Source organism: Muntiacus reevesi, chromosome 20 (genome assembly GCF_963930625.1).
Source record: "Muntiacus reevesi chromosome 20, mMunRee1.1, whole genome shotgun sequence".
Classification (NCBI taxonomy): domain Eukaryota; kingdom Metazoa; phylum Chordata; class Mammalia; order Artiodactyla; family Cervidae; genus Muntiacus; species Muntiacus reevesi.
Window position 1 is genome coordinate 10890530 of NC_089268.1, and position 27307 is coordinate 10917836.

The 27307-nt window shown below is 39.6% G+C and overlaps 1 protein-coding gene across 2 annotated transcripts in view; it reads left to right on the forward strand.

The window, feature by feature from the left end:
- Positions 1–27307, forward strand: part of BLTP3A (bridge-like lipid transfer protein family member 3A) — a 68666-nt gene that overhangs the window by 19542 nt on the left and 21817 nt on the right. Inside the window, exons 2-9 of one of the 2 annotated variants that reach the window (XM_065912450.1) lie at positions 1706–1868; positions 1969–2007; positions 3309–3400; positions 19215–19404; positions 19888–20028; positions 20453–20623; positions 21562–21754; positions 27054–27140. In XM_065912450.1, coding sequence (XP_065768522.1) covers positions 1706–1868; positions 1969–2007; positions 3309–3400; positions 19215–19404; positions 19888–20028; positions 20453–20623; positions 21562–21754; positions 27054–27140 — 1076 coding nt within the window. Of the gene's footprint in view, positions 1–1705; positions 1869–1941; positions 2008–3308; positions 3401–19214; positions 19405–19887; positions 20029–20452; positions 20624–21561; positions 21755–27053; positions 27141–27307 lie in introns of those variants that run through there. The other variant, XM_065912451.1, reaches the window with a different exon arrangement.

Here is a 27307-nt window from a genome sequence, read left to right on the forward strand (position 1 = left end):
GCTGCTTTGCAGTAGCCTGTATCAGCCTCACCATGAAAGCCCTGGCCACCGCTGCATTGGTTTTACATTGGAGTGGCATCACAGTTAGGTTTTATGAAGTTATGTTATGGCTACATTTGGTTATGTTATGGCTGTCGCTACAGCTGCTGCGTCAGCCAGGAGAGAGGCTGTGTTGTGGCTGCCCTGCCAGTCAGGAGAGACCAAATGTGTCTGCGGTTCTTACAGCTCTTTGAGTCTTCTTCCAGCCTCTTAGATTATGCTTTGCCTACCCTGGGTTCAGCGAACAGTGTGAACGGCAAGACCAGTGGCATCAGGAATAGGATCGGCAATACAACTGGCATTGTCGGCAGGATGTGAAGGGATACCGTGTGAAACAGTGAGAGGACAGGCCTGTGTGAATTGTTTATGTCCAGGCCCCTTGACCTGTAGAGTTTCCCATGGCCTGAATTCTGCTGATCGCACACTTAGGGTACAGTTCAGAAGTTTTCCTTTCTATTTCCTGCAAATGAGCAACGGGACCCAGTAGTGTGATGACATTCAGGTTCAGTTCCTTTGGCAAGTCCCTAAGTGGTTGTGTTCTTTTTTCACATCAGTAAAGATATATGTAAGGATCTGGGGTTTTGCTTTACCCTACTTAACAAGCCAGTAATTAATCTGTTACTGTTTTATATCCTAACCTCATAGAATTCCCTCTTCTGTTGTTTCAAGTAGTGTTTAAACATATAATGGCTTGCTTTCTGATGTGTCCTGGTCTGTTACCCCCTAACTCACCACCCCCCTGCCAAACTTTTATTTGGACTATCTGTTTTCTTCATTTCTGTCTTGTTCAGTTTGGATTCCTCTCCCAGAAGTTTTTCTCAGTGTGGGGACCCATCTTAGGAAGGAGCCTTGGTGAATTCCATGAGTTTATAGGGTAAGATTGCTTCAGCTGTTTTGGGCCTTTTGCCTGAAACCCCTCCAGTTTCTGTTACTTTTCTCAAATTGATCCACATTGCTCTTCACTGAGTACTTGGTCATCTTGGGGTCCTTCTGTTCTCTGATTTCTCTGATGCCCTGTTGTTTTCCTCTTTGTTGATTTGCACAACTGCTTATAGCACTCATGTCTTGTGGCTGTTAGTGTTCTTTTCCCCTCCTGCTTGTATTTGGGGGTTTATGAGGATGCTTTATCTTACAGTTTTGTTTTTAATGTTATTCAAGGGCTTCCATGGTGACTCAGTTGGTGAAGAAAGCCTACAATCCCAGAGGCCCAATTTTGATCCCCGGGTTAGGAAGATCCCCTGGAAAAGGAAATGGCAACCCACTCCAGTATTCTTGCCTAGGAAGTTCTATGGACAGAGGAGCCTGGCAGGCTGCAGTCCATGGGGTTGCAAAAAGAGTCAGACACAACTTATCAACTAAACCATGAGCTTTTAAGTTGCTATCTGGTTGTTTTGGTTTTATATGGGAATTATATCAAAGGCTATATTGCTGCTGCTATAACCGTTTCTCCAGAATTATTATTGTGGGTTCTTGAGTAGAAAGACGATGCGATTGTGACTGAATATGTCTCATCTAACATCTTACACTGTCTAGAGAGACTGTGGTTGTTAGTCCACATTCGTTCTTTAACTTTCTCATTTCTCCATATTGAGACGTGTTATTTGCTTATAATGCTCATTTGCAGATTTCCATGGAAATAATAGCTGCTTACCATCACTCTTTTCAGATTCACTAAGAATCTTTCCCCGGACAAAATCAATTTGAGCACCCTGAAAGGGGAGGGTCAGCTGACCAACCTGGAGCTGGATGAAGAGGTTCTACAGAATGTGCTGGAGCTCCCCACCTGGCTAGCCATCACTCGGGTCTACTGCAACAGGGCCTCGATCCGGGTGAGAATGTGGTCAGAGGGCTGCTGCTCTCTTTGGCCAGCAGGCCTGCCCTCTTGAGGGCTGCCTCCCATAGCCCTGAGTCTTTGCTTTCCTCTTTCAGATCCAGTGGACAAAGTTGAAGACACACCCAATTTGCTTGGTAATGGCCTTTCTTGATTGCAAGTAATCAAATGGGGAAGGCGGGGGTAAGGTTTTAAAGGACCTGAGAGAGGATGGGGAGGAGTGAGATAGACTGTCCCTTCTGGGAGTATGGGTGCTTCCATCTGGCTTGTGAGCTCCTCTGTGAGATGGGGTGACTGTGGTCTGGGTTTTTTCTAGAACTGCTGTGCAGTAGAGCAGGTAGCTCTGAGACACAAGTCCTGAGTTGGTTTTGCTTTGAATTTTGGTTTTTATAACAAGTTTTGCTGTCCTAATAGAAACTGATAACAGTTTCTATCTTTACATTTCCTTTGAATTCATGTTGGAGGAAAAATTAGAAGTTTATTCACGTTGACTGTTGGGTGATTCTCAGCTAAAAGCCCTTCGGGAACTGATACACACACACACACACACACACATCCCCTAAGGAACTGATATACACACACACACACACACACACATCCCCTAAGGAACTGATATACACACACACACACACACACACATCCCCTAAGGAACTGATATACACACACACACACACACACACATCCCCTAAGGAACTGATATACACACACACACACACACACACATCCCCTAAGGAACTGATATACACACACACACACACACACACACACACACATCCCCTAAGGAACTGATATACACACACACACACACACACACACACACACACACACACATCCCCTAAGGAACTGATATACACACACACACACACACACACACACACACACACACACACACATCCCCTAAGGAACTGATATACACACACACACACACACACACATCCCCTAAGGAACTGATATACACACACACACACACACACACATCCCCTAAGGAACTGATATACACACACACACACACACACACATCCCCTAAGGAACTGATATACACACACACACACACACACACACACACACATCCCCTAAGGAACTGATATATACACACACACACACACACACACACACACACACACACACACACACACACACACACACACACCCCCTAAGGACTGGAATCCCCAGTCTCTATAACTCGGACTTATACACTTTCATTTTCTGCTGTGAGCTAATCCCATGCTTGTCATGAAGTTCTGCTGCTAATAGAAGTAGAAGGGGGAAGATGAGGGCTCTCTTTGTATTTGTTTGTTCATTCATTCGACAAACATTTATTGTTGGTCCACCGTGGACACAGTACTCGACTGGGTGCTGGAGCCCAGAGACGGATAAGACAGTCTGTGCTATGTGGGGCTTTGTGCAGATGCTTAGGTCTCCATGGCTTTTATTTCAGTGTCTGGATAAGGTAGAGGTGGAGATGAAGACCTGTGAGGAGCCTCGGCCGCCCAATGGACAGTCTCCCATTGCCCTCGCTTCAGGACAGAGGTTAGTTGCTTTGGGTCCTATTATTTCCAGTGTATCAATGAGTCCAGATCACCTTTTAATTAATAATTAGCAACTTTTCATTATGGAAAATTTCAGACATACACTAAATAGTGTAATGAGAGAATAGTGTAATGAATCCCCATGCACCCAAGATCTAACTTTCACAATTATCAACAATTTACTGTTCTTTTTCTGCCTTTCTTCTGCCACTTTGTGAGTGTGTGTGTGTGTGTGTGTGTGTATATGTGTGTATGCACAGGCTGTAATACTTGAAAGCAAATCCCAGATACCGTATGATTCCATCTGTAAATACTTCTGTATTATGTGTCATTAATGAAGATAGAGAAGAAAGAAAAAGACTCCACAATACTATTATTACAATTAATAGAATTAATAGGGATTCCTTAATATCATATAACACTTATTTCATATTTAATTTTCCTGAGTTGTCTCTAAAATATTTTTTACAGTTCAGTTTGGCTGTGAAGAGCTCCACACCTTATATTTGGGGATATGCCTTTTAAAGTTATTTAAGGGTTTCCCTGGTGATCCGGTGGTTAAGAATCCACCTGCCGATGCAGTGGACACGGATTTGATCCCTGATCCAGGAAGATTCCACGTGACACAGGGCAGCTTAGCCCGTGCACCATCACTACTGAAGCCCATGAGCCTAGAGCGCTCGCTGTGTGATAATAGAAGCCACAGCAAGGAGAAGCCTGTGCACTGCAACTAGAGAGCAGCTCATGCTCACTGCAGCTAGAGAAAGCCCTCGCACAGCAGCAGAGACCCAGCACAGCCGAAAAAAATAGCATTTTTTAAAAAAGAAGAAAAACCTTAAAAAATAAGGCTCTCTAATTTTAAACAATCCCCAATCCCACACTTTTTTATATATAATTTATTCTTTGTAGAAACTGGATTATTTCTTCTAAAGAATTCCCTATATTTTGTATTTTGGCTGATTGGATTCTCGAGGTATTATTTAAGATGTTTCGTTTAATTTGGTAGTTAAAGACTTGATTTGATTCATTTGTTCGTTTTCTTGGTGAGAATACTTCATGAATAGTACTGTGTATTTCCTATTGTAAATAATGGGAGGTGCATAGTATTCCTTTGGTTAAGATCAGCCAGTGGTTTCAGATGCTGTTGGCCTGACTTGTCAATTGTGATAAGTTCCTCAACTACCTCTCACCTCATGGTTTAGGAACCATTGAGGATAGTTGTCTGTAGATCTATTATTTCAGTGTAAGTTGGAAAGTAGAGATTTTATATCTCTTTTTTCCTGTTGCGTTTATTAGTTGTGATTTTCTATAGAGAAAACTTTACAGAGACTTTCTTTCACTAACTATTAATATTTGATTACTTTGAAATACAGTTTGTACAGGAGTGTAAGGATAAATGCTGAATTCTTTATCTTTATTTAGCAAATTTAAGATTTATGAATTGACACCCTAATAATCTCTGAAAAGATTTCTTTTGGGTGGGGAAGAGTGAATGAGGTTTACCATTTGGAATCCATGTATTTTTTACATCGTTATTAAGGTATAATTGAGGGAGAATAGGCTGTACATATATAAAGTCTACAATTTGATAAGTTTGGGTGTATGTATATGTCCGTGCAGCTATCAGCACAATCAAGATAATAACATATCCATTCTCTCAAACTATTGTTGATCTCCCTGCCCTCTGCCCTTCCATCCCCAGGCAATGACTTTCTGTCAGCATGGATTGGTTTGCATTTTCTATAATGTTTTCTAAGTGAAATCATGAAGTATGTACTAGTTTCTAGTGGCTTCTTTTATTCAGCATAATTATTTTGAGATTCATCCATGCTGTTGAGTTTATTGATAATTCATTCCTTTTATTTATTCTATTTAATTTATTTATTTAGTATTCATGGCCGTGCTGGGTCTCTATTGCTGTGCTCTGAGGCTTGTGGGATCTTCCCTGATCAGGGATCAAACCCTGGTCTCCTGACTGGCAGACAGATTCCTTACCACTGAGCCACCAGGGAAACCCAGTTCATTCTTTTCATTATTGAGTAATGTTCCATGTGTAAGTAGATCACAACTTGTTATCTATTCACTTGTTAATGTTCATTTTATTTCCGTTTTTTGGCTATTGCAAATAATGCTGCTATAAACATTCATATACAAGTTATTGTGAGGTCATGTCTTTTTATCTGTCTTGGTTAAATGCCTAGGAACGGAATAGTTGGATGGAATGGTAGGTGAGGATTTAACTTTTTAACAAACTGTTGAACATTTCCTGGTTGATTTACTATTTTACATTCATTTTTCATTTTTTATGTGCCTTTACATTTTTTACATCCTATGTTTATATTTTCTTATAAGATATATTTGTTGTATACTTGATAGTACACAACACCTTTACACAATACCATTGCAGTCATTATTCTTTTTGATGTTCAGTTGTCCCCATCTTTGGCCAATGAGAGCCTTTCAATATCACCTGTATCCTTTGGACTAGATTCCAGTAATCTTTCTGGTTTTATACAGAACAAATCAGGCTTCTCTTATTCTCTTCTCTTTTATCCTTACCTCAGACCTGGAATCAGACATTTCTCTAAGCAACCTGATTCTTTTTAGTGAGAAATGTTATTAATATTTATTTAGAGACAATACTCTGGGCAGAATTGTATTCATTGTGTCGTCCCTGCTTTAAAGCCTTTTCAGTTCTAGAGAAAAAATATTTTTTAAGAAAAATAAAAATAAATCATGATAATATCTTAAATTTCTCAAATTGAAAAAAGAGGATTTTGAGTAGCTTTTTAGATTTACTATTTGCATTTTTAAAATTAATTTATTTTTAAGTGAAACAAAGATGAATATTTTTAATGACAAAGAAGATAGACATCATAAACCATCAGACACCTAATAACAAAGAAACAAAGCAAAAATCAGAAGAAATACAAGGGAAAGAAAAAATATATAATCACAGTGAGACATGTTAACATTTTTCTGAGAATATTTTATCAAGTGCATAAAAAATAAGAATAGGAGCTTCTTGAATGATGTCATTGATAATTTAAATATAACAGATTTCTATTTATATTAATTTATATTATTTTTATATCCTATACAAATATATTTAAAATTTTATATATCCTATTTCATTATTAGATGTCCATAGGACATTTAGAAAAGCTGGCTAAAAGATAAATGTTACTAAATTTCAAAAAGTAGAATTCCTTTTTTTTGTGTGATTCAGTTACATATATACACATATATTATTTTTGAAATAATTTTCCATTATAGGTTATTACAAGATATTGACTATAGTTCCCTGTGCTATACAGTAGCCTTTGTTGCTTTTTGCATATCTATTTTTTTAGATGAGAAAAATAGTATCCTATTGATACTAAGTCAAGCAAGTGGAATCAAAATATCTTAAATTCTTTAGTTAGGCAAAAATTTACAAATTTTCTAAAATATATATGTTATACATATTATGTATATAAAGGTATAAAAGAACTTTTCTACTATGCTTGATAAAGGCTTGAGAAAGAATATATAAAAAAAAGGAGAGATGAAGAAATTGGAAAATAAACTAAATGAGATGGGAGTACTGAATATGAAATAGAAAAAGTGAAACAAACTAGATAAAAGTAAAAGTTCCTCATATAGTCCAGTTGTTTTTAAACGTGGCTGCTCATTAGAAACATATCTGGAACTCTGGTGAAAAAAAAGCAATACCTGGACATTTGTATTTTTCAAAAAATTCCAAGATAATTCTGGTATGCATATGAATTTTAAAAAGTACTCCAGGATCTTCTATTAAATGGTAGTTTTGGTGACATAGAATTCTGTTATTTTTCTGTTGACCAATCATGATACAATGGTATGAGTAATCACAGTAGTGGAAGATGTTTATCAATTTTCATAATCAATAGCCAGACAAAAAATAAAAGGCAATTACAATTGCAAGCCATAATGGCAACGTGATTAACCTAACAATGTAAAATAATTACATACAATTTGGGGGGTAAAGCAGAGTGATGTGGTAAGTGAAAATACATACATCCACCTGTTTTCATCTGCTCAGCCTGTCTATATCTTTTGATTAGGGCATTTAATCCATTTACACTTAAGGTAATTATCCATATATATGATCCTATTACCATTTTCTTAATTGTTTTAGGTTTATTTTCTCTTGTTTCCTGCCTAGAGAAGTTCCTTTAGCATTTGTCGTAGAGCTGGTTTGGTGGTGCTAAATTCTCTTAACTTTTGCTTGTCTGAAAAACTTTTGATTTCTCCATCAAACCTGAAGGAGATTCTTGCTTCATAAAGTATTCTTGGTTTAGGTTCTTCCCTTTCATCACTTTTACTATATCATGCCATTCTCTTGCTTGTAGAGTTTCTGTTGAGAAATCAGCTTATAGACTGATGGGAGTTCCCTTCCTTTTCCCTTGTTGCTTTTAATATTTTTCAGGACTTCCCTGGTGGCTCAGATGTGAAGAATCCACCTGCAATGTGGGAGACTAGGGCTCGATCCCTGGGTTGGGAAGATCCCCTGGAGGAGGGCATGGCAACCCACTCCAGTATTCTTGCCTGGAGAATCCCCATGGTCAGAGGAGCCTCACGGGCTACAGTCCTTGGGGTAGCAAAGAGTTGGACATGATTGAGCGACTAAGCACAGCTCTGTCTTTAATTTTTGTTAGTTTGATTATTATGTGTCTCAGTGTATTCCGTCTTGGGTTTATCCTGCCTCAGACTGTCTGTGCTTCCTGGACTTGGTTGACTATTTCCTTTCCCATGTTAGGGAAGTTTTCAGCTATTATCTCTTCAAATATTTTCCCAGGTCCTTTCTCTCTTCTTCTGGGACCCCTACAATGCAAATGTTAGTGTGTTTATTGTTGTCCCAGAGGTCTCTTTGGCTGTCTTCATTTCTCTTCATTCTTTTTTATATATTCTCTTCTGTAGCAGTGATTTTCACTATTCTGTCCTCCAGGTCATTTATCTGTTCTTGAAAGTGAAAGTTAAATCACCCAGTTGTGTCCAACTCTTTGCGACCCTGTGGACTTTACAGGCCAGAATACTGGAGTGGGGAGCCTTTCCCTTCTCCAGGGGATCTTCCCAACCCAGGGATCAAACCCAGGTCTTCTGCATTGCAGGCAGATTCTTAACCAGCTGAGCCACAAGGGAAGGCCAAGAATACTGGAGTGGGTAGCCTGTCCCTTCTCCAGCAGATCTTCCTGACACAGGAATTGAACTGGGATCTCCTGCATTGAAGGTGGATTCCTTACCAACTGAGCTGTCAGGGAAGCCCTATCCATTCTTCTGTCCCAGTTATTCTGCTGTGGATTCCTTCTAGTGTATTATTCATCTCTGTTTGTTTGTTCTTTAGTTCTTCTGAGTCTTTGGTAAACATTTCTTGCATCTTCTCAATCTTTGCCTCCATTCTTTTTCTGAGGTCTTGAATGATCTTTCCTGTCATTTTTCTGAATTCTTTTTCTGGAAGGTTGCCTATCTTTACTTCATCTAGTTGTTTTTCTGGGGTTTTATCTTGTCCCCTCATTTGGGACATAACTTTCTGCTATTTCATGGTCGTTAAGTTTCTGTAATGTGGTTTTTCTTTTAGTCGCTGTGGGACTGTAGTTCTTCTTGCTTCTGTCTGCCTTCTGATGGAGGAGGCTAAGAGGCTTGTGTAAGCTTCCTGAGGGGAGGGATTGATGGTGGGAGAAACTGGGTTTTGCTTTGGTGAGCAGGGCCTTGCTCAGTAAAGCTTTAACCCTTTAAACCACCAGGGAATCTGCTGGTGGGTGGGATTATGCTCCCTCCCTAGTATTTTTTTGGCCTAAGGCGACCCAACCCTCTAGGTCTATGGTTGGGTGCTGGCGACCTCCAAGAGGGTATACCCCAAGGAGGACCTTCCCAGGCTGGTTGCCCCCATCCCTGTGGTGAGCCCCTCCTGACCCACACCTCCACACGAGACCCTCCAATGCTAGCTCCTTTGCTCTGAGTCTTAGTATGAGGAAAATTTTCTTTGTGCCCTCCAAGACTGGAGTCTCGTGTTTCCTCCAGTCTTGTGGAAGTCTTGTAATCCAATCCTGCTGGCCTTCAAGGTCAGATTCCCTGGGGAATCTGGGAATCGGCAGTCCCTTTGTTGGATCCCCAGGCTGGGAAGCCTGACTCAGGGTTCACAGCAGTGGGAGAACTTTGGTGTTACTGTTCTCCAGCTTGTGAGTCATCCACCCAGAGGGTATGAGATTTGATTTCATCGTGATTGTGCCCCTCCTACCATCTCCTTGTGGCTTCTTGTCTTTGAATGTGGGATACCTTTTTTGGTAGGTTCCAGTGTCCTGTTGATAGTTACTCAACAACTGGTTGTGCCCTCACAAGAGGAGATGAGGACACATCCTTCTACTCGCCATCTTGAACCAGAAATATTTGCGTTTTTGTTCACATGCTAAATTTTTTCCTAACAACATTTTATAATAAATAATTCACTTTTTAATAGTTTCAAAAATAACAAAGACTAATATAACTTCTAGTAAGACTACTGAATGCAGTAGCTTTTTGTGTGTGTGTGTGTATGTGTTTTTTGTTTTTGGCCACAAGGCATGGCTTATGGGATCTCAGTTCCCCAACCAGGGATCAAATCTGGGCCTTCGTCATTAAGAGTGCAGAATCCTAACCATTGGATCACCAGGGAATTCCCATATATTTGCTTTAACCTTATGATATATTTCATTAGAGATGCATGGTCAAAATACTGTGTTTTAAAATTACTGGAGGAACTTCCCTGGTGGTGCTTCCAGCACAGGGGGTGTGGGTTGTGACCCTTGGTGAGGGAGCTAAGATCCCTCCTGCCTCACAGCCAAAAAAACCAAAATATAAAACAGAGGCAATATTGTTACAAATTCAATAAAGACTTAAAAAATGATCCACATTAAAAAAATCTTAAAAAAATAAGTAAAATTACTTGAAATCATTCTTTGTACGGTTGGGTATCAACTTGACATACATAGGAGTTCATTTTTTTAGAACACATTTTTCAGAGCAGTTTTAGGTGTAAACAGTAGTACTAAGAGGAAGTAACAGAGATTTCCTGTATACCCCCTGCTCTCAGCACACGCAGAGCCTCCCCCATTATTGACATCCACCAACCAGAGTGGTTTGTTTATTATGATAGATGAACTTACATTAACACATCATAATCACACAAAGTTCATACTTTACATTAAGGTTCACCCTTGGTGGGACATTCTATAGGTTTGGACAAATGTATAATAACACACATTCACTGTTGTAGAGTATCATACAGTGTATTTTCACTGCCCTAAAAATCCTCTGTGCTCCACTTAGTCATCCTTCTCCCTGCCCCAACCCCTGGCAACCACTGGTCTTTTCACTATTCTCTGGTTTTTCCTTTTCCATGATGATTCCATCCTTTAGATTGCCTTCTTTCACTTAATAATATGTATTTAAGTTTCCTCCATGTCTTTTTATGACTCTGTGGCTCATTGCTTTTTAGTGCTGAAAAATATTTCATTATTTGGATGTACCACAGTTTATCCATTTAATAGTTACAGCATCTTGGTTGTTTGTTTACAAATTTTGGCAATTATGAATAAAGCTGCTATAAATGTCCATGTGTGGACTTTAACTTTTAAATTCCTTTGAAGTGTATATAAAGGAGCATGATTGCTGGATCATATGTTAAGAGTATGTTCAGTTTTGGAAGAAACTGCAGAACTGTCTCCCAAAGTGACTTACCATTTTACATTACTACTAGCAGTGAATGAGAGTTCCTGCTATTCCATGTCCTTGTCAGCATTTGGATTAGTAATTAATGAAAGTCGCTCAGTTGTGTCTGACTCTTTGCAACCCCATGGACAGTAGCCTGCTAGGCTTCTCTGTCTATGGAATTCTCCGCATTTGGTGTTGTCAGCAATTTGGATTTTGGTCATTCTAATAGGTGTGTAGTGAATCTCACTGTTGTTCTAATTTCCATTTCCCTGATAACATATGATGTAGAGCTTATAAGACATATGCTTGTTTGCCATTTGTGTATCATCTTTCATAAGGGATCTGTGAAAGTCTTTGGCCTATTTGTTAATTGTGTTGTTTGTCTTCTTCTTGTTGAGTTTTAAGAGATCTTTGTATATTTTGGATAACAGTCTTTTATCAGATGTGTCTTTTTGCAGATATATTCTCCTAGTCTATGAGTGGTCTTATTCTCTTGACATTGTCTTTCACAGAGCAGATTTTGAAACTTTAATGAAGTCCAGTGTAGCTGTTATTTCTTTCATGAATTGTGCCTTTGGTGTTGTATCTAAAATGTAATTGCCAAACCCAGTGTCATCTAGGTTTTCTCTTATGCTATCTTCTAAGGGTTTTATATCAGTCTGTTTTAAATTTTTTAATTGTTTTTAATTTAGTTTTTAAACTTGTATAATTACAGAGTTCCAAAGTTAAAACTATAAAACAAGGTATGTACATATGTTTGTATTGTCCCTGCTCCATTTTTTACACAAAATGTAACATACCATAAACACTTTCCACATTGCCTTTTTCTTTTAAAAGTATCCTGGAGATCAATTCAAAGATGTATATAAGGAGATGCTTCTTATTCCTTTTTGCACCTGCAAAATACTCAGTATAATTTATGGAGGCATCATAGTTTATATAGCCAGTTCTCTGTTAATCAGTTCAGTTCAGATACTCAGTCGTGTCTAACTCTTTGCGACCCTATGGACTACAGCATGCCAGGCTTCCCTGTCCATTACCAACTCCTAGAGCTTATTCACATTCATGTCCATTGAGTTGGTGATGCTATCCAACCATCTCATTCTCTGTCATCCCCTTCGTCTCTTGCCTTAGTCTTTCCCAGCATCAGGGTCTTTTCCAGTGAGTCAGTTCTTTGCATCAGGTGGCCGAAGTATTGGAGTTTCAGCTTCAGCATCAGTCCTTCCAATGAACCCTCAGGACTGATCTCCTTTAGGATGGACTGGCTGGATCTCCTTGCAAGTCCAAGGAACTCGCAAGAGTCTTCTCTAACACCACAGTTCAAAAGCATCAATTCTTCGGCACTCAGCTTTCTTTATAGTCCAACTCTCACATCCATATTTGACTACTGGAAAAACCACAGCCTTGACTAAAGAGACCTTTGTTGGCAAAGTAATGTCTCTGCTTTTTAATATGCTGTCTAGGTTGATCATAACTTTCCTTCTTCCAAGGAGCAAACGTCTTTTAATTTCATGGCTGCAGTCACCATCTGCAGTGATTTTGGAGCCCAAGAAAATAAAGTCAGCCACTGTTTCCCCATATATTTGTCATGTGCTAATGGGACTGAATGCCGTGATCTTAGTTTCCTGAATGTTGAACTTTAAGCCAGCTTTTTCACTCTCCTCTTTCACTTTCATCAAGAGGCTCTTTAGTTCTTCTTCACTTTCTGCCATAAGGGTGGTGTCATCTGCATATCTGAGGTTATTGATATTTCTCCCGGCAATCTTGATTCCAGATTGTGCTTCATCTAGTCTGGCATTTTACATGATGTACTCTGCATATAAGTTAAATAAGCATGGTGACAATATACAGCCTTGACATACTCCTTTTCCTATTTGGAACCAGTCTGTTGTTCCATGTCCAGTTCTAACTGTTGCTTCCTGACCTGCATAGAGATTTCTCAAGAGGCAGGACAGGTGGCCTGGTATTCCTATCTCTTTCAGAATTTTCCACAGTTTATTGTGATCCACACAGTGAAAGGCTTTGGCGTAGTCAATAAAGCAGAAGTAGATGTTTTTCTGGAACTCTCTTGCTTTTTCCATGATCCAGCAGATGTTGGCGATTTGACCTCTGGTTCCTCTGCTTTTTCTAAAACCAGCTTGAACATCTGGAAGTTCATGGTTCACATATTGCTAAAGCCTAGCTTGAAGAATTTTGAGCATTACTTTACTAGCGTGTGAGATGAGTGCAATTGTGTGGTAGTTTGAGCATTTTTTGGCATTGCCTTTCTTTGGGATTCGAAAGAAAACTGGCCTTTTCCAGTCCTGTGGCCACTACTGAGTTTCCATATTTGCTGGCATATTGAGTGTAGCACTTTCACAGCATCACCTTTTAGGATTTGAAATAGCTCAGCTGGAATTCCATCACCTCCACTAGCTTTGTTCCTAGTGATGCTTCCTAAGGCCCACTTGACTTCACATTCCAGGATGTCTGGCTCTAGGTGAGTGATCACACCATCATGATTATCTGGGTTGTGAAGATCTTTTTTGTACAGTTCTTCTGTGTATTCTTAACACCTCTTCTTAATATCTTCTGCTTCTGTTAAGTCCATACCATTTTTGTCCTTTATTGAGCCCATCTTTACATGAAATGTTATCTTGGTATCTCTAATTTTCTTGAAGAGATCTCCAGTCTTTCCCATTCTATTGTTTTCCTCTATTTCTTTGCACTGATCACTGAGGAAGGCTTACTTATCTCTCCTTGCTATTCTTTGGAACTCTGCATTCAAATGGATATATCTTTCCTTTTCTCCTTTGTTTTTTGCTTCTCTTCTTTTCACAGCTATTTGAAAGGCCTCCTCAGACAGGTGTTTTGCTTTTTTGCATTTCTTTTTTGGGGGATTGTCTCGATCCCTGTCTCCTGTACAACATCATGAACCTCCATCCATAGTTCATCAGGCACTCTATCAGATCTAGTCCCTTAAATCTATTTCTCACTTCCACCGTATAATCATTAGGGATTTGATTTAAGTCATACCTGAATGGTCTAATGGTTTTCTCTGCTTTCTTCAATTTAATTCTGAATTTGGCAAAAAGGAGTTCATGATCTGAGCCACAGTCAGCTCCCGGTCTTGTTTTTGCTGACTGTATAGAGCTTCTCCATCTTTGGCTGCAAAAAATATAATCAATCTGATTTCAGTGTTGGCCATCTGGTGATGTCCATGTGTAGAGTCTTCTCTTGTGTTGTTGGAAGAGGGTGTTTGCTATGACCAGTGCATTCTCTTGGCAAAACTCTATTAGTCTTTGGCCTGCTTCATTCTGTACTCCAAGGCCAAATTTGCCTGTTACTTCAGGTGTTTCTTGACTTCCTACTTTTGCATTCCAGTCCCCTATAATGAAAAAGACATCTTTTTTGGGTGTTAATTCTAAAAGGTCTTGTAGGTCTTCATAGAACCATTTAACTTCAGCTTCTTCAGTGTTCCTGGTTGGGGCATAGACTTGGATTACCGTGATATTGAATGGTTTGCCTGGGAAACGAACAGAGATCATTCTGTCATTTTTGAGATTGCATCCAAGTACTGCATTTCGAACTCTTTTGTTGACTATGATGGCTATTTCATTTCTTCTAAGGGATTCTTGCCCACAGTAGTAGATATAATGGTCATCTGAGTTAAATTCACCCATTCTAGTTCATTTTAGTTCACTGATTCCTAAAATGTTGATGTTCACTCTTGCCATCTCCTGTTTGACCACTTCCTATTTGCCTTGATTCAGGGACCTAACATTCCAGGTTCCTATGCAATATTGCTCTTTACAGCATCAGACCTTGCTTCTATCAGCAGTCATATCCACAGCTGGGTGTTGTTTTTGCTTTGGCTCCGTCTCTTCATTCTTTCTGGAGTTATTTCTCCACTGATCTCCAGTAGCATATTGGGCACCTACCGACCTTGGGAGTTCATCTTTCAGTGTTCTATCTTTTTGCCTTTTCATACTGTTCTTAGCCTTAGGCAACCTTAAATGTACTTTCTGTATTTATTCTGATCATTTTGTACAGATGGAATAGTACATTTTGTGGTCATTCGAGGTTGTTGTCTTTCTCTTAGCATAATGTTTTCAAGGTTCAGCTATGTTGTAGCAAATATCAGTACTTTATTCCTTTTATGGCTGAACAACATTCTATTGTATTGTATATACCACATTTTACTTATCCATTCATCAGTTGATAGATATTTGGTTTGTTTCCACTTTTTTTGCTAGCATATTTTGGAATATACTTCTGGGAGAGGGACTGCTAGGTCAAAGGGAAGATGCATGTATAATTTTTATAGACATTGCTAAATTTCCCTTTGTAAGGATTTTACAGTTTTGTGTTACCACCAGCAATGTTTTGAGTTCTTGTTTTCTGGAAACCTTTGTTGTTAGTGTTCAGTCATTCTGTTGTGTCCGACTCTTTGTGACCCCATGGACTGCAGCACTCCAGGACTCCCTGTCCTTCACTACCTCCTGGAGTTTGCTCAAACTCATGTCCATTGAGTTGGTGATGCCATCCAACCATCTCATCCTCTGTCGTCCCCTTCTCCTCCTGTCCTCAATCTTTCCCAGCATCAGGGTCTTTTCCAAACAGTCGGCTCTTCCCATCAGGTGGCCAGAGTATTGGAGCTTCAGCTTCAGCATCAGTCCCTCCAATGAATATTCAGGATTAATTTCCTTTAGGATTGACTTTTTTGATCTCCTTGTAGTCCAAGGGACTCTCAAGAGTCTTCTACAACACCACAGTTGGAAAGCACCAGTTCTTTGGCGCTCAGCTTTCTTTATGGTCCAAACCTTACATCTGTACATGACTTCTGGAAAAGCCATAGCTTTGACTAAACAAACCTTTGTTTGCAAAGTGATGTCTCAGCTTTTTAATACTCTGTCTAGGTGTGTCATAGTTTTTTTCCCAAGGAGCAAGTGTCTTTTAATTTCATGGTTGTACCTACTGTCCGCAGTGATCTTGGAGTCCAAGAAAATAAAGTCTCTCACTGTTTCCATTTTCTCCCCATCTCTTTGCCTTGAAGTGATGAAACCAGATGCCATGATCTTAGTTTTTTGAATGTTGACTTTGAGGCCAGCTTTTTCACTATCTTCTTTCACCTTCATCAGGAGGCTCTTTAGTTCCTCTTTGCTTTCTGCCATAAGGGTGGTGTCATCTGCATATCTGAGGTTATTGATATTTCTCCCAGCAATTTTGATTCCAGCTTGTGCTTCATCTAGTCTGGCATTTTACATGATGCACTCTGCATATAAGTTAAATAAGCAGGGTGACAATATATAGGCTTGAGGTACTCCTTTCCCAATTTTGAACAAGTCTATGTTGTTCTTTGTTTGGTTCTGACTGTTGCTTCTTGACCTGCATAAAGGTTTCTCAGGAGGCAGGTAAGGTGGTCTGGTATTCCCATCTCTCTAAGAATTTTCCAGTTTGTTGTGATCCACATAGTCAAAGGCTTTATTATAGTAAATAAAGCAGAAGTAGGTGTTTTTTCTGGAACTCTCTTGAAAGGTACAGGAACCTTGCCAATGGACAGTATTGTCAAACTTTAGGATTTTTGCCTAATCTGAAGATGACACATGGTACTTCTTGTGGTTTTTTGGTCAAGTGTATTGAGGTACATGGACAGGGAAGCCTGGCGTGCTGTAGACCAAGAGTTGGACATGACTGACGACTGAACTGAACTGATTGAGGTACATAAATCATAAATGTGTAGCTTAGTGATTCTTTACAGTTAACACATAAAAAAAAGACCACTTCCAGAATCCCAAAAGCCTCCTGTGCCCTTCCTAGTCATACCCCCCTCAAGGATAAGTTTATCCTCATTTTTAATACCATACGTTAGTTTCCCTATTTTAAAATTTATATAAATGTAATCATATAATGCATGTGTATCTACATACTTTTGTACATATGTACACGTGTATCTATATACTTTTAGCTCAGCATGATGTTTTTGAAAGTCATCCATGTGGTTACATGTAGTTATTGTTCTTTCATCCTCATTACTATATGATATTCCATTACATGCCACAGTTATCTATTCTATTGTAAGCGGACATTTGGTTTGTTTCTGCTTTCTGGCTATTTAGTATACTGTAGCTACATGGGACTGTCCTTTGTCATGAGTGTGGTGGTTAATACATGACTTTATGCATTTGTCAAAACCTTGTATGTGTATCCTGCAAAGAATTATCTCTTCTATACGTCAGTTAAAAATTTAATTTTTAACTAAAGAAAAAAGAATAGTAATGCTATCAACATTCTTATACATGCCTCTTGGTAAACATATGTACACATTTCTGATTGGTCTGTATCTACAGTAGAGTTGCAGGGTCATAGGCTGTGCATCTGTTCTGCTTTAGTTCATACTGCTGAACAGTTTTCCAAAGAACTTATACCAATTTTACCCCAGCAGTATATAAGCGTTCATTTGTTACCACTTAGTATTGTCTCTCTTTTTATTCTAACCACCTAATAGTTGTGTCACATTATGATTTTAGTTTACACTTATTGATGAGTTATTAGATTTTCAAATTTCTTCTTTCATAAAACATTGATGTTTTCTCCCATTTATTTTGGGGGTTATTTGTGTTTTTCTCTTTAATTTGTAGAAGTTCTTTTTATATTTTGGAAACAAGTCCTTGGTTACATACATGTATTACACACATCTTCTCCTACTGTGTGGGTTTGTTAAGACTCCTAATGTTGTTTTTTTTATTGATCAGACATTATTAATTCTAATGTGGTCCTATATATCTTTATTTCCCTTTATGGTTAGTGCTTTTTGTGTTTTATGTAAGGAATCTTTTCCTATCTCAAGGCATGAAGATATTTTCCTATGTTTTCTTCTAGCTTTATTGTTTGACCTTTCACATTTAGATCTACAATCAATCTTGAAACTGGTTTTTTGTTTGTTTGATGCAAGATGAAGGTCAACATTATTTTTTCTCTTTATGGGTAGCCTCAAATTGACCATGCACCATTATTGAATTTTCCCTACTTCACTGTCATTTTTGTCCTGAATCAAATACAGTACAGTACAGTTTTGATATATGAGTGAGGTGGAACATCTTTTTATGATTAGTGTCTATTTGCATTTATTTTTCTGTGTCCCTACTTTGTCACATTTTTATTGGGCTATTGGTCTTTTTCTTTTCAGTTTTGTGAAACTCTTTATACTATACATTAGAGATATTAGCCCTTTGTGATATAAATTGCAGAGATGTGTGTGTGTGTATGTGTGTGTATTCAGTTTATAAGTCCCAGACCTTTTTGTCTGTTATAATGAGAACTGTGTCACCTGCATGTCAAGAATGTCTGTGTTTTCTGTGTCTAGAAGGACTTTAAGGATGGCCTTCTTTTCTCTCCCTGCTGTTTTGGCCTCTCTGTGACATACAGCTGTGCTCTCTGGGGTGGATTTGACAGGCAGAGGTGGGTCTGTTCTCGACTCGATTCCACAGGGTTAAACCTCATGCTCACCTGGCTGTACTTCTTTTCTCTTTCGCCACTTTCACAGAGCATGTTCTGTCTTTGAAGACATTATTGAAACCGACTGTTTCCTTTCTGTAGTGATAATATCTCTCCTCACAGACAACAGTCAAGTATTTATTCAGGTAGTTGTGAACTTGGAAAATATTTTTTTCAACTTATTCTTTCTAACCAGAAGGAGATTGTTCCAGGTCAACTCTTTCTTTTGCTTTTTTTTTTTTCAGGTCAACTCTTTCTTTTATTCCATTCTTAAAAAAGAAAAATCTCATCAGAAAAAGTACTGCATCATCATAAAAATTTTAGAAATTTAAAAAATATAAAGCAAAAGTGGGAGGTGAGAACTTTAAAAAAAAGCATCTACAGTTCTAGCATCTAAAGACAGGCATTATTAAAAGTCTTAAGTCTTCCATTATAAAGAGTATGTGTAGGGAATTCTCTGGTGGTCCAGTGGTTAGGACTCAGCATTTTAACTGCCTGGGCCTGGGTTCAGACCCCTTGTTAGGAAACTAGGATCCTGCAAGTTATGGCACAACCAAAAAAGAAAAGAGAGTATGCTAATGCCCGAATCTCACATGATGCTGAATATTGGTCTGCCTCCTTTGTCGTAGTGAGTATGGTTTTGCTGAGAAGGTGGTGGAGGGGATGTTCATCATCGTCAACTCCATCACCATCAAGATTCACTCCAAGGCCTTCCACGCTTCTTTTGAATTGTGGCAGCTCCAGGGCTACAGTGTCAACCCCAACTGGCAGCAGAGTGACCTGCGCCTCACTCGCATCACTGACCCACACCGAGGAGAGGTAGTCCTGCCATTGCAGGGGGGAGAATGGGAGGGTTCAGAGGAGTCATTCTTGTTTAAAAAATGTATTTGTTTTAATTGGGGAATAATTGTTTTACAATATTGTGTTGGTTTCTGCCACACATCAACGTGAATCAGCCATAGGTATACACATGTCCCCTCCTTTTACCTCCCTCCCCGCTTCCCCTCCATCCCACCCTTCTAGGTGGTCACAGTTTGAGCCCCCTGTGTCATATAGCAAATTCCCAATGACCATATTCCTGTCTTGGGTCAAAGCCTTCCCCATTCTTGGGAACCCAAGAATCCCTTCTGTCTAGTGTTACTTTTCCTCAGTTAAGAATTTGTGATCCACTGCCTTCTGTGAGTAGGATCCCAGCTAAGAATGGTGGAGGTCTCTGCCTTGCCAGTTTTTTCCCCTTGGGCTTCCTGCCTCTTGATTAATTTCATCCACAATATTAAGAGACTTTACTTTTTTTCCTTCTAGGTTTTAACATTTAAGGAAATAACTTGGCAAACACTTCGAATTGAGGCAGATGCTACAGACAATGGTGATCAGGACACAGTCACCACTCCATTGAGGCTTATTACCAACCAAGGCAGGATCCAGATAGCCCTCAAGAGAAGAGTGAGTGTGTTCTCTGTCCTCCCGAAACGTCCATCTTTTGTTCTCTCAGACAGCGCTGGAGTTTGTATTTCCTCCTTTTTGTGTGTTATTGGCCCCTGAAATGACATTTGAAAGGGGAGGATCTGCAGTTCAGTGTTGCACTGAATCTACTATTGAGGGAACATGTCTACCTCCATTGTTTTAATTTTGGAAATAACAATTTTACCTCTATATGGGGACATAGGCCGTTGATTATTGCTGCTTTTTGTTGATCACAGAAAACTTTTGTAGTTTGGTAAGAAATTGACTATCCAAAGTACTTGATATTTTCCTTTCTTGTGTTGAGGATTGAAAAGCCATCTCTCAAATTGGTTGGGCAGTAGTCACTTTGAGGAGTTGGGATGGTACCAGATGTGGAAGCTTCTGTTCTCTGTGACCCCTCCAGACCAAAGATTGCAACGTGATAGCTTCCAAGCTGATGTTCCTGTTGGATGACCTGCTCTGGGTGCTAACGGACTCGCAGCTCAAGGCTATGATGAAATATGCAGAGTCGCTGAGTGAGGCCATGGAGAAGGCCGCCCAGCAGAGAAAGAGCCTGGCCCCTGAACCTGTACAGGTTAGAGGTGAAGCAGAGAGCCTCGGTGGTGGTGGGGAGATGGCAAGCCAGACCTAATTCACACCAGCATAGGTGGAGCCTAGATTTTGTCCCGCTTATTTGGGTGAATGTGTCATTCACTTCTGTATGTGCGTAGGCTCTGCCTGTGCCTTTATCCCGTTTTTCTATTCATCTGGTGCCTCTAGTGTGTTAGGTGTACAGTGCTCGTCACTGGACAGCCTCTTGTTCCTCACCCTGGAACTCTTGGTGTCTTAAAATATGGACCATAGACAAGTTATTACAACGTGGTGATAAGCGCTGTAATAGAGGTGAACACTGTGCCGCCAGAGCGCAGGAGAGGGATCCTGGGCTGAAAGAGGGCGCTTAGGGGGGACTTCCCGGAAGACGAGTGTTAGCCTCAGTCAGATACCTTCTGGGTGGGAGGGAAGTGCAGAAGGCAGTTCAGATGTCAAGACAGGACTCTGACAGTTACTAGGTTAATTATAATTTGGCTTCTTTGGATTCTTTGGGTTGTTTAGATGGGACATACCTATGTGAGCTACCAGGCATACCGTTATGAGGGGCATCACTGTACCTTAGGAAAGACTTAATGGGCTAGAAGTAAAAAGATGTATGTTTATTTATATGAATGTAATACCACATATAATTGTTATCATTATCACATAGAAAAGCAAATGAAGTTCCACCATATAAAGAAAAAAGTGTAAAATTCTTCAAGGCTATAAAAATGAAATCTTAGAAGATATTACTATTCAGTGTATAATAAAGTATGTATGATTAAGAAGAGTGATTATTGAGAGGGAAGGGACATCTTATCAAATTGTGGTTTTCTTCAGGCTGAACTAACGCTTTAAGAAAGCCAGCGAGGAAGCTCTCTGGGTCTGGACTTCTTTTTTTTTTTCGGGTCTGAACTTTTTGTTTTTCTCTGTCACACATAGATCACCCCACCTGCTCCCAGCGCGCAGCAGTCCTGGGCCCAGGCATTTGGTAGCAGCCAGGGCAGCAGCAGTAGCAGCAGCAGCCGCCTCAGCCAGTACTTTGAGAAATTTGATGTGAAAGAGTCCTCCTACCATCTGCTCATCTCGCGCCTGGACCTGCACGTTTGTGATGATAGCCAGTCCCGAGAGCCAGGTATCCCATGAGGCCCAAGCCTGGGTGGGTGGTCCATCACTGCCTGCAGCTCTGGGGGATGCAAGGCTGTTTTCAAGATCTGTTGGGGTACTTTGTTGGCTTTGCATATCACAGTCTTCCTTGGGTCTCAGCATTCCTGGGGCAGCTCTCTGTTACTGCTAGTCAGCCTTTAGGGTGCAACAGAACCACCTGTGAGACAGTGAAATACAGGGGCTGGGCTTCTTCCCAGACCTCACTAAATTGGAATCCTCAGGGATAGAGCCCAAGCAGTGTATACATTTTTTCCCCTCTCTAGTGGGCATTGCTGAGCACTGTTATAAGCTTTCCAGAGGGTATTTTCAACTATAAGAAACCTCAGAATTTTCAGATCTTTGAGTCAATTTATATATAAATGTGTTCTTCCCAAGCAGAGAGGTTACAGTGTGTTCTTGTCATACTTTTTCATTCATTAGCGCAATTGTTATTAAATACACATACACATTTATTCAGAATGAAAAAGCAATTGGCTCATTTCTTTCCTTTATAAGTCTTAGGGAAATCACTTCACCTCTCTGAGTTTCTTCATCTGTGAACTTGAATTAAATCATTTCTTACTCACAGGTTGTTATCAGGCTCAAATGAGTTAATATACTGCACTTGGAGGACCTTAATAATAGGCCAGTGTTTGGATTATTATTTCTCTGCTGCTGGTTCCTTCAGTTCTCTTTGCTCCCCCTAGGCTCCCCTTTGCTGCCAGCTCTGGGTTTAGATGCCATCGTGTGGTAGCTTGTTCTCTTGCTGCCTTATCGTCTCTGGAGGTTGTGTCTGCCTCTTAATGAGATTGAGACTCATCTTCCCTGGGGGAACGAGCTACCTTTTATTCCTAGGTCACCAGGCTCCACTGCCTCTGACTGCTCTGCCTTGGTGTTGAAGGGACCTAGCCTCCCTCCACTCCCAAGATGAGAGAGCTGGAAGGCACCGTGACAGGGTAAAGATGGCTTCTGCCACTCACTGGTTTGCTACCCACTCATTTTGAAAGTTCTTTGCTAAAACAATTATTATTTTGTTCGGTTATTTCTTCCAAGTGTCACTATGAAGACTTTGGAGTTTTGTTTTGTTGATTCCTTTCAGAAATCTTGATTAAAAATACATTGTGGAGAGTTTCATCCTCTTGCTAGATGAGGGTGTAGAGCCCTGTCTTCTTCATGTAGCAGGGTTCTATAATCCATACTAAGATGTGAATGGCTAGCCCTCCCTGAAGCCCCCATTTATTTATGAAGCTGGATTAATCTATTCGGTGGATTTTAGGGACATTTTTGATGAGACAGAGGGAAAACACCCAGCCAGCCATACCCAGATGTGGCATATGACTGGCAAGGGATACAAGGAGTTCTCGTGACTTTGATTCTTCCCCTTGGATTTGGGAAGAAAGGAGAAGGAAGAACTCCGTGTTATAGGGAGGTCTCTAAGATTGTCTGGAGTTGTCCTGGTCAGTATGGCGGCCACTAGCCACTAATGGGCACTTGAAATATGGGCTGATCCAAATTGAGTGAAGTTTTGTTTCGTTTCACCATGCCAGACAGCATGTGGCATCTTAGTTCTCCAGCCAGCGATCAAACCCATGCCCACTGCATTGGAACCGTGGAGTCTTAACCACTGGACCACCAGGGAAGTCCTGCTGATCCAGATCCCACAAGTGTAATATACACGTGGGATTTCGAAGATATAATACGAAAAAAAGATGCAGAATACCTGGATAATTATTTTCATATTGATTGCATGTTAAATAATCATCTTTGGAGTGTATTGGTTTAAAGTGTAATGATAAAATTAATTTTACTTTTTGAAAGAAAACCTTTTTTAATATAGCTACTAGAAAATTTTAAATTATTTATGTGGCTTATGTTACATTTCTCTTGGATAGCATTGCTTTAGAACTCTCTGTCCAATATGGTAGCAAATAGAGAGAGACATGTGGCTATTTAAATTAAAATAAAAATTAAATAAAGTTAAAAATTCAGTTCCTCATTTGCTTCAGTCATATTACAAGTAATCTATGGGCCCTAGAAGTTGTCACAGAAAGTTCTTTTGGACAGGGCTGCTCTAGGGACTCCTTGAAGGCTATATCTATCAGCTTTTTCTTTAAGGACACTATAGCCTGAATGTTGGGGCCTCTGACTGACCCACTTATCTATCCCTTGGTGTTGGAGGTGATGTTGGAAACTTTGTAGGTCATTGAGGACAGGGTGGCTTGGGGTGGGGCAGCACTGTCTCTTAACGTCAAACTGGAGCAGCTCACCCTTCAGGCTTCCGGGAGAAGGTGAGTTGTTGATGGGGAAAAGAGTGTCATCTGCCTCTTTAATGATTTCCCTCAGGTTAAGGGCTGTGAGCCGAAGCTTGCTTTCTCTCTCTTCAGGGTAGGCTATCCTCTTCCCACCATCTCACTGGAGAATTTTAGTCATTTATATACACTATTAACCATTTATTTGTCACATATGATTATGTGTTTATAATTATATATGTTGATAGTTGGTAATTATATTTGATCTAGATTTTTTTATTCTAGATCATATTTTAGTATGTTCAGTCTGCATAGTCGATTGTTCTTTTAGTTCCAAATAAATCCCATGGGAGCATGGCTGTGAAACACTCTCCCTCCAGTAACCTAGGTCATGCATTTCAACTGGGATGCTATCACCGTCAGTAGATAAAAATTCACTTTTTTCTTTTAAACAGATACATATTTATTGATGGGCTTCCCCAGTGGCTCAGTGGTAAAAAAATCTGCCTGCACTGCAGGAGATGCAGGAGACACACGTTTGATCCCTCAGTGGAAGATACTTTGGAGAAGGAAATGGCAACTCACTGCAATATTCTTGCTGGGAACATTCAATGGACAGAAGAGCCTTCAGTACAATAGTCCATAGGGTTGCAAAGAGAAAAATGACTGAGCATGCACGCAATATTTATGGATATATAATTCACATACCATATCATTCACCCATTTAGAATATACAACTCAGTGTTTTAAAGTGTAGTCATAGGGTTGTGTGATCATCACTGCAATCTAATTTGAGAACATTTTTGTCATCCCTAAAAAAAACTCTGTACCCACTAGCTGCCAGTCCCCATTTTGCAGCTCTGAACAGCCGCTGAGCTTTCTGTCTTGATGCGTGCCTGTTCTGGACATTGAAAATTGGTGAGAAGTAGGGATGAAAAAAAATCTTAGCTATAACAGTGCTTAACTCGATTTCACAAAATTTTATTCCTTAGTGTTTAATTTCTCTTATTGAGTTTACTTGGGTATCATATGAGCAATGTTGGTATTGAGTTCATGGAAGATCAGGGCTATAAACTATGGCAAATAGATGGCTGTGATTAGAGGACTTTGAGTCTTCAAAGTCCTTGATCTCAAAGTCAGATGGTGAGAGGTGGCTTGTACATACTTCTTGGCTACCAATGGCTGCCTCATCAGTGTTGATTATATTTAATCCTTGGGGTATTTGGCCATGCCATGTGGTGTGCAAGATCTTAGTTCCCTGACCAGGAATTGAACACGTGCCCCCTGCAGTGGAAGTGCAGAGTCTTAACCACTGGACTGCCAGGGAATTCCCGTTAATGCTTAGTACTTTTGTAATTTGAACTTTGAGAATTAAATACAAATAATTTATATTTTATTATTTAATTCCACAAATTGTTCAACAAGTCAGTAGTTTAATTGTGTTGAAAAAATGTTGACACCATCTGAATGAATGTCTAACACCTAGTTAAGCAAAGAGTCAATCACAACTTCGTGACTCAAACAACAACAAAGTTAAGCTAAAAGTTATTTTCTCATATTAAGTGAAAGTTAAAGTTTAATGAAAAATAATTTTAAGAAATTAATTTAAAATTTTTGTTTATTTCAAACATAATTTTGAATAACTAAAAATTTGATTATATCACTTACGTATTTATATAAATTGCTAAAATGCATACATGATTCTATACATTATAATTTATGTAAGAAATAAATTACATTAAAAGTTACTCAGTAAATATAAAATTAATTTCAATATTAATAGCTTTAAATCTTTAATTTAACTTAAAAAATTATTTATTTATTTGTCCACATGGCATGCAGGATCTTCCCCAACCAGGGACTGAGCCCATGCCCCCTGCATTGGTAGTGCGGAATCTTAACCACTGGACCACCAGGAAAGTCCCAAATCTTTTAATTTAACTTTTAACTTAAAAAAATTGTTCAGTCTTTCTTAACCTTGCATTAAATAAAAGGAGTAAGCTTTAGTATATATGATATACTGTGGTATTAAATTTCATGGAGACGGGGCAGTTAGGAAAAAACATCTAAACAGGCTCCTAAGAGGTACTAATGATGACAAAAAGGTTGAGCAGCAGTAACATTGGTGTAGGTTTACCTCTTGGTAGGATGGTGAATAGTCCAGAGCTTGGGGTGGTGATGCCTAGACCGGATTGAAATGACTCCCTGATGGTAGGTACACCAGCTGACAGAAGGTCCCACGGTTTTTCCCTTTACCTGGAAATAGGGTGGAAGGGATAGGATGGAAGTGCAGAACAGAACAAGTGTCCTTCATCACACATAATGAGAAGAAATAGTCCCTGTTCTTACAGTGCTTAGAGTCCAGTTGGAGAGAGAAGATAGAAACATGGAAAGTTCATTCATTTAGTCAGAATTGAATTCAAGATAAACAATAGAATATTTGACTTATTGCAGACAAACTTTGATTTGTGTACACTCTTCTGTGTGTTTATAATGTCCTTGTTAGAGCAGTGTTTTTGTGTTCCATCACTGTTTGTTTGTGCAGTGTGTTATGACTGTCTGATATTACAGTTTTAGCTAAGATATGAAAGGAAATAATATTGGTCCCTGTTTGTTGGAGAGTTTGGCTTATGCCTCTCCAGGTGTTGTGTTGAGAGGCAGCAGTACCAGGATCGCCAGGTTTGGGGGAACCAGTCTGTCAACGCTGTCAGGTGTGCCTGTGGGAGACCTAAGATTGGGATTCTGGAATCCTGAGTTTTGTTGCTTCTTTTGTCTCTCTGGATATCTGGCAGCCATTTACAGAGATAATGGAATATGCTTTTCTAAAAAAAAACAAACACAAACTTTTAGAGTATATCTTTTGCAGTTCAAAAGAGGATAGCCTCAGCCTCGCAAGTCAGCTGCCATCAGAGCCTTTGGCTGTACTTATGAATCAGCCAGGCCTGGGAGCCGACCCTCAGGAGGACTTTTCAGTGCTTCAGGTGGTGTTTAGGCTTCTTTGTTTCTTATGCTTCTTTTCACCGTTATTTGTCTTTGTAGGTGTCTCTGCAAACAGACTCACGGGTGGTGCAATGCAGCTAACCTTTCGCAAGATGGCATTTGACTATTACCCCTTCCACTGGGCAGGTAGGAGAATGCTGAATGCGTGCAGTTTTAGTGTGGCTGAGGTGTTGAAGACTGATGCCTGAGTTCACCCCTAATTGTCCAGCAGAAGGTTGCCTAGGATTGCAGCACAGGCTCAGAGAGGTGTTGACTGTAGTCTTTTTTCAAGAGGACATCTCTGGAAACTTGCA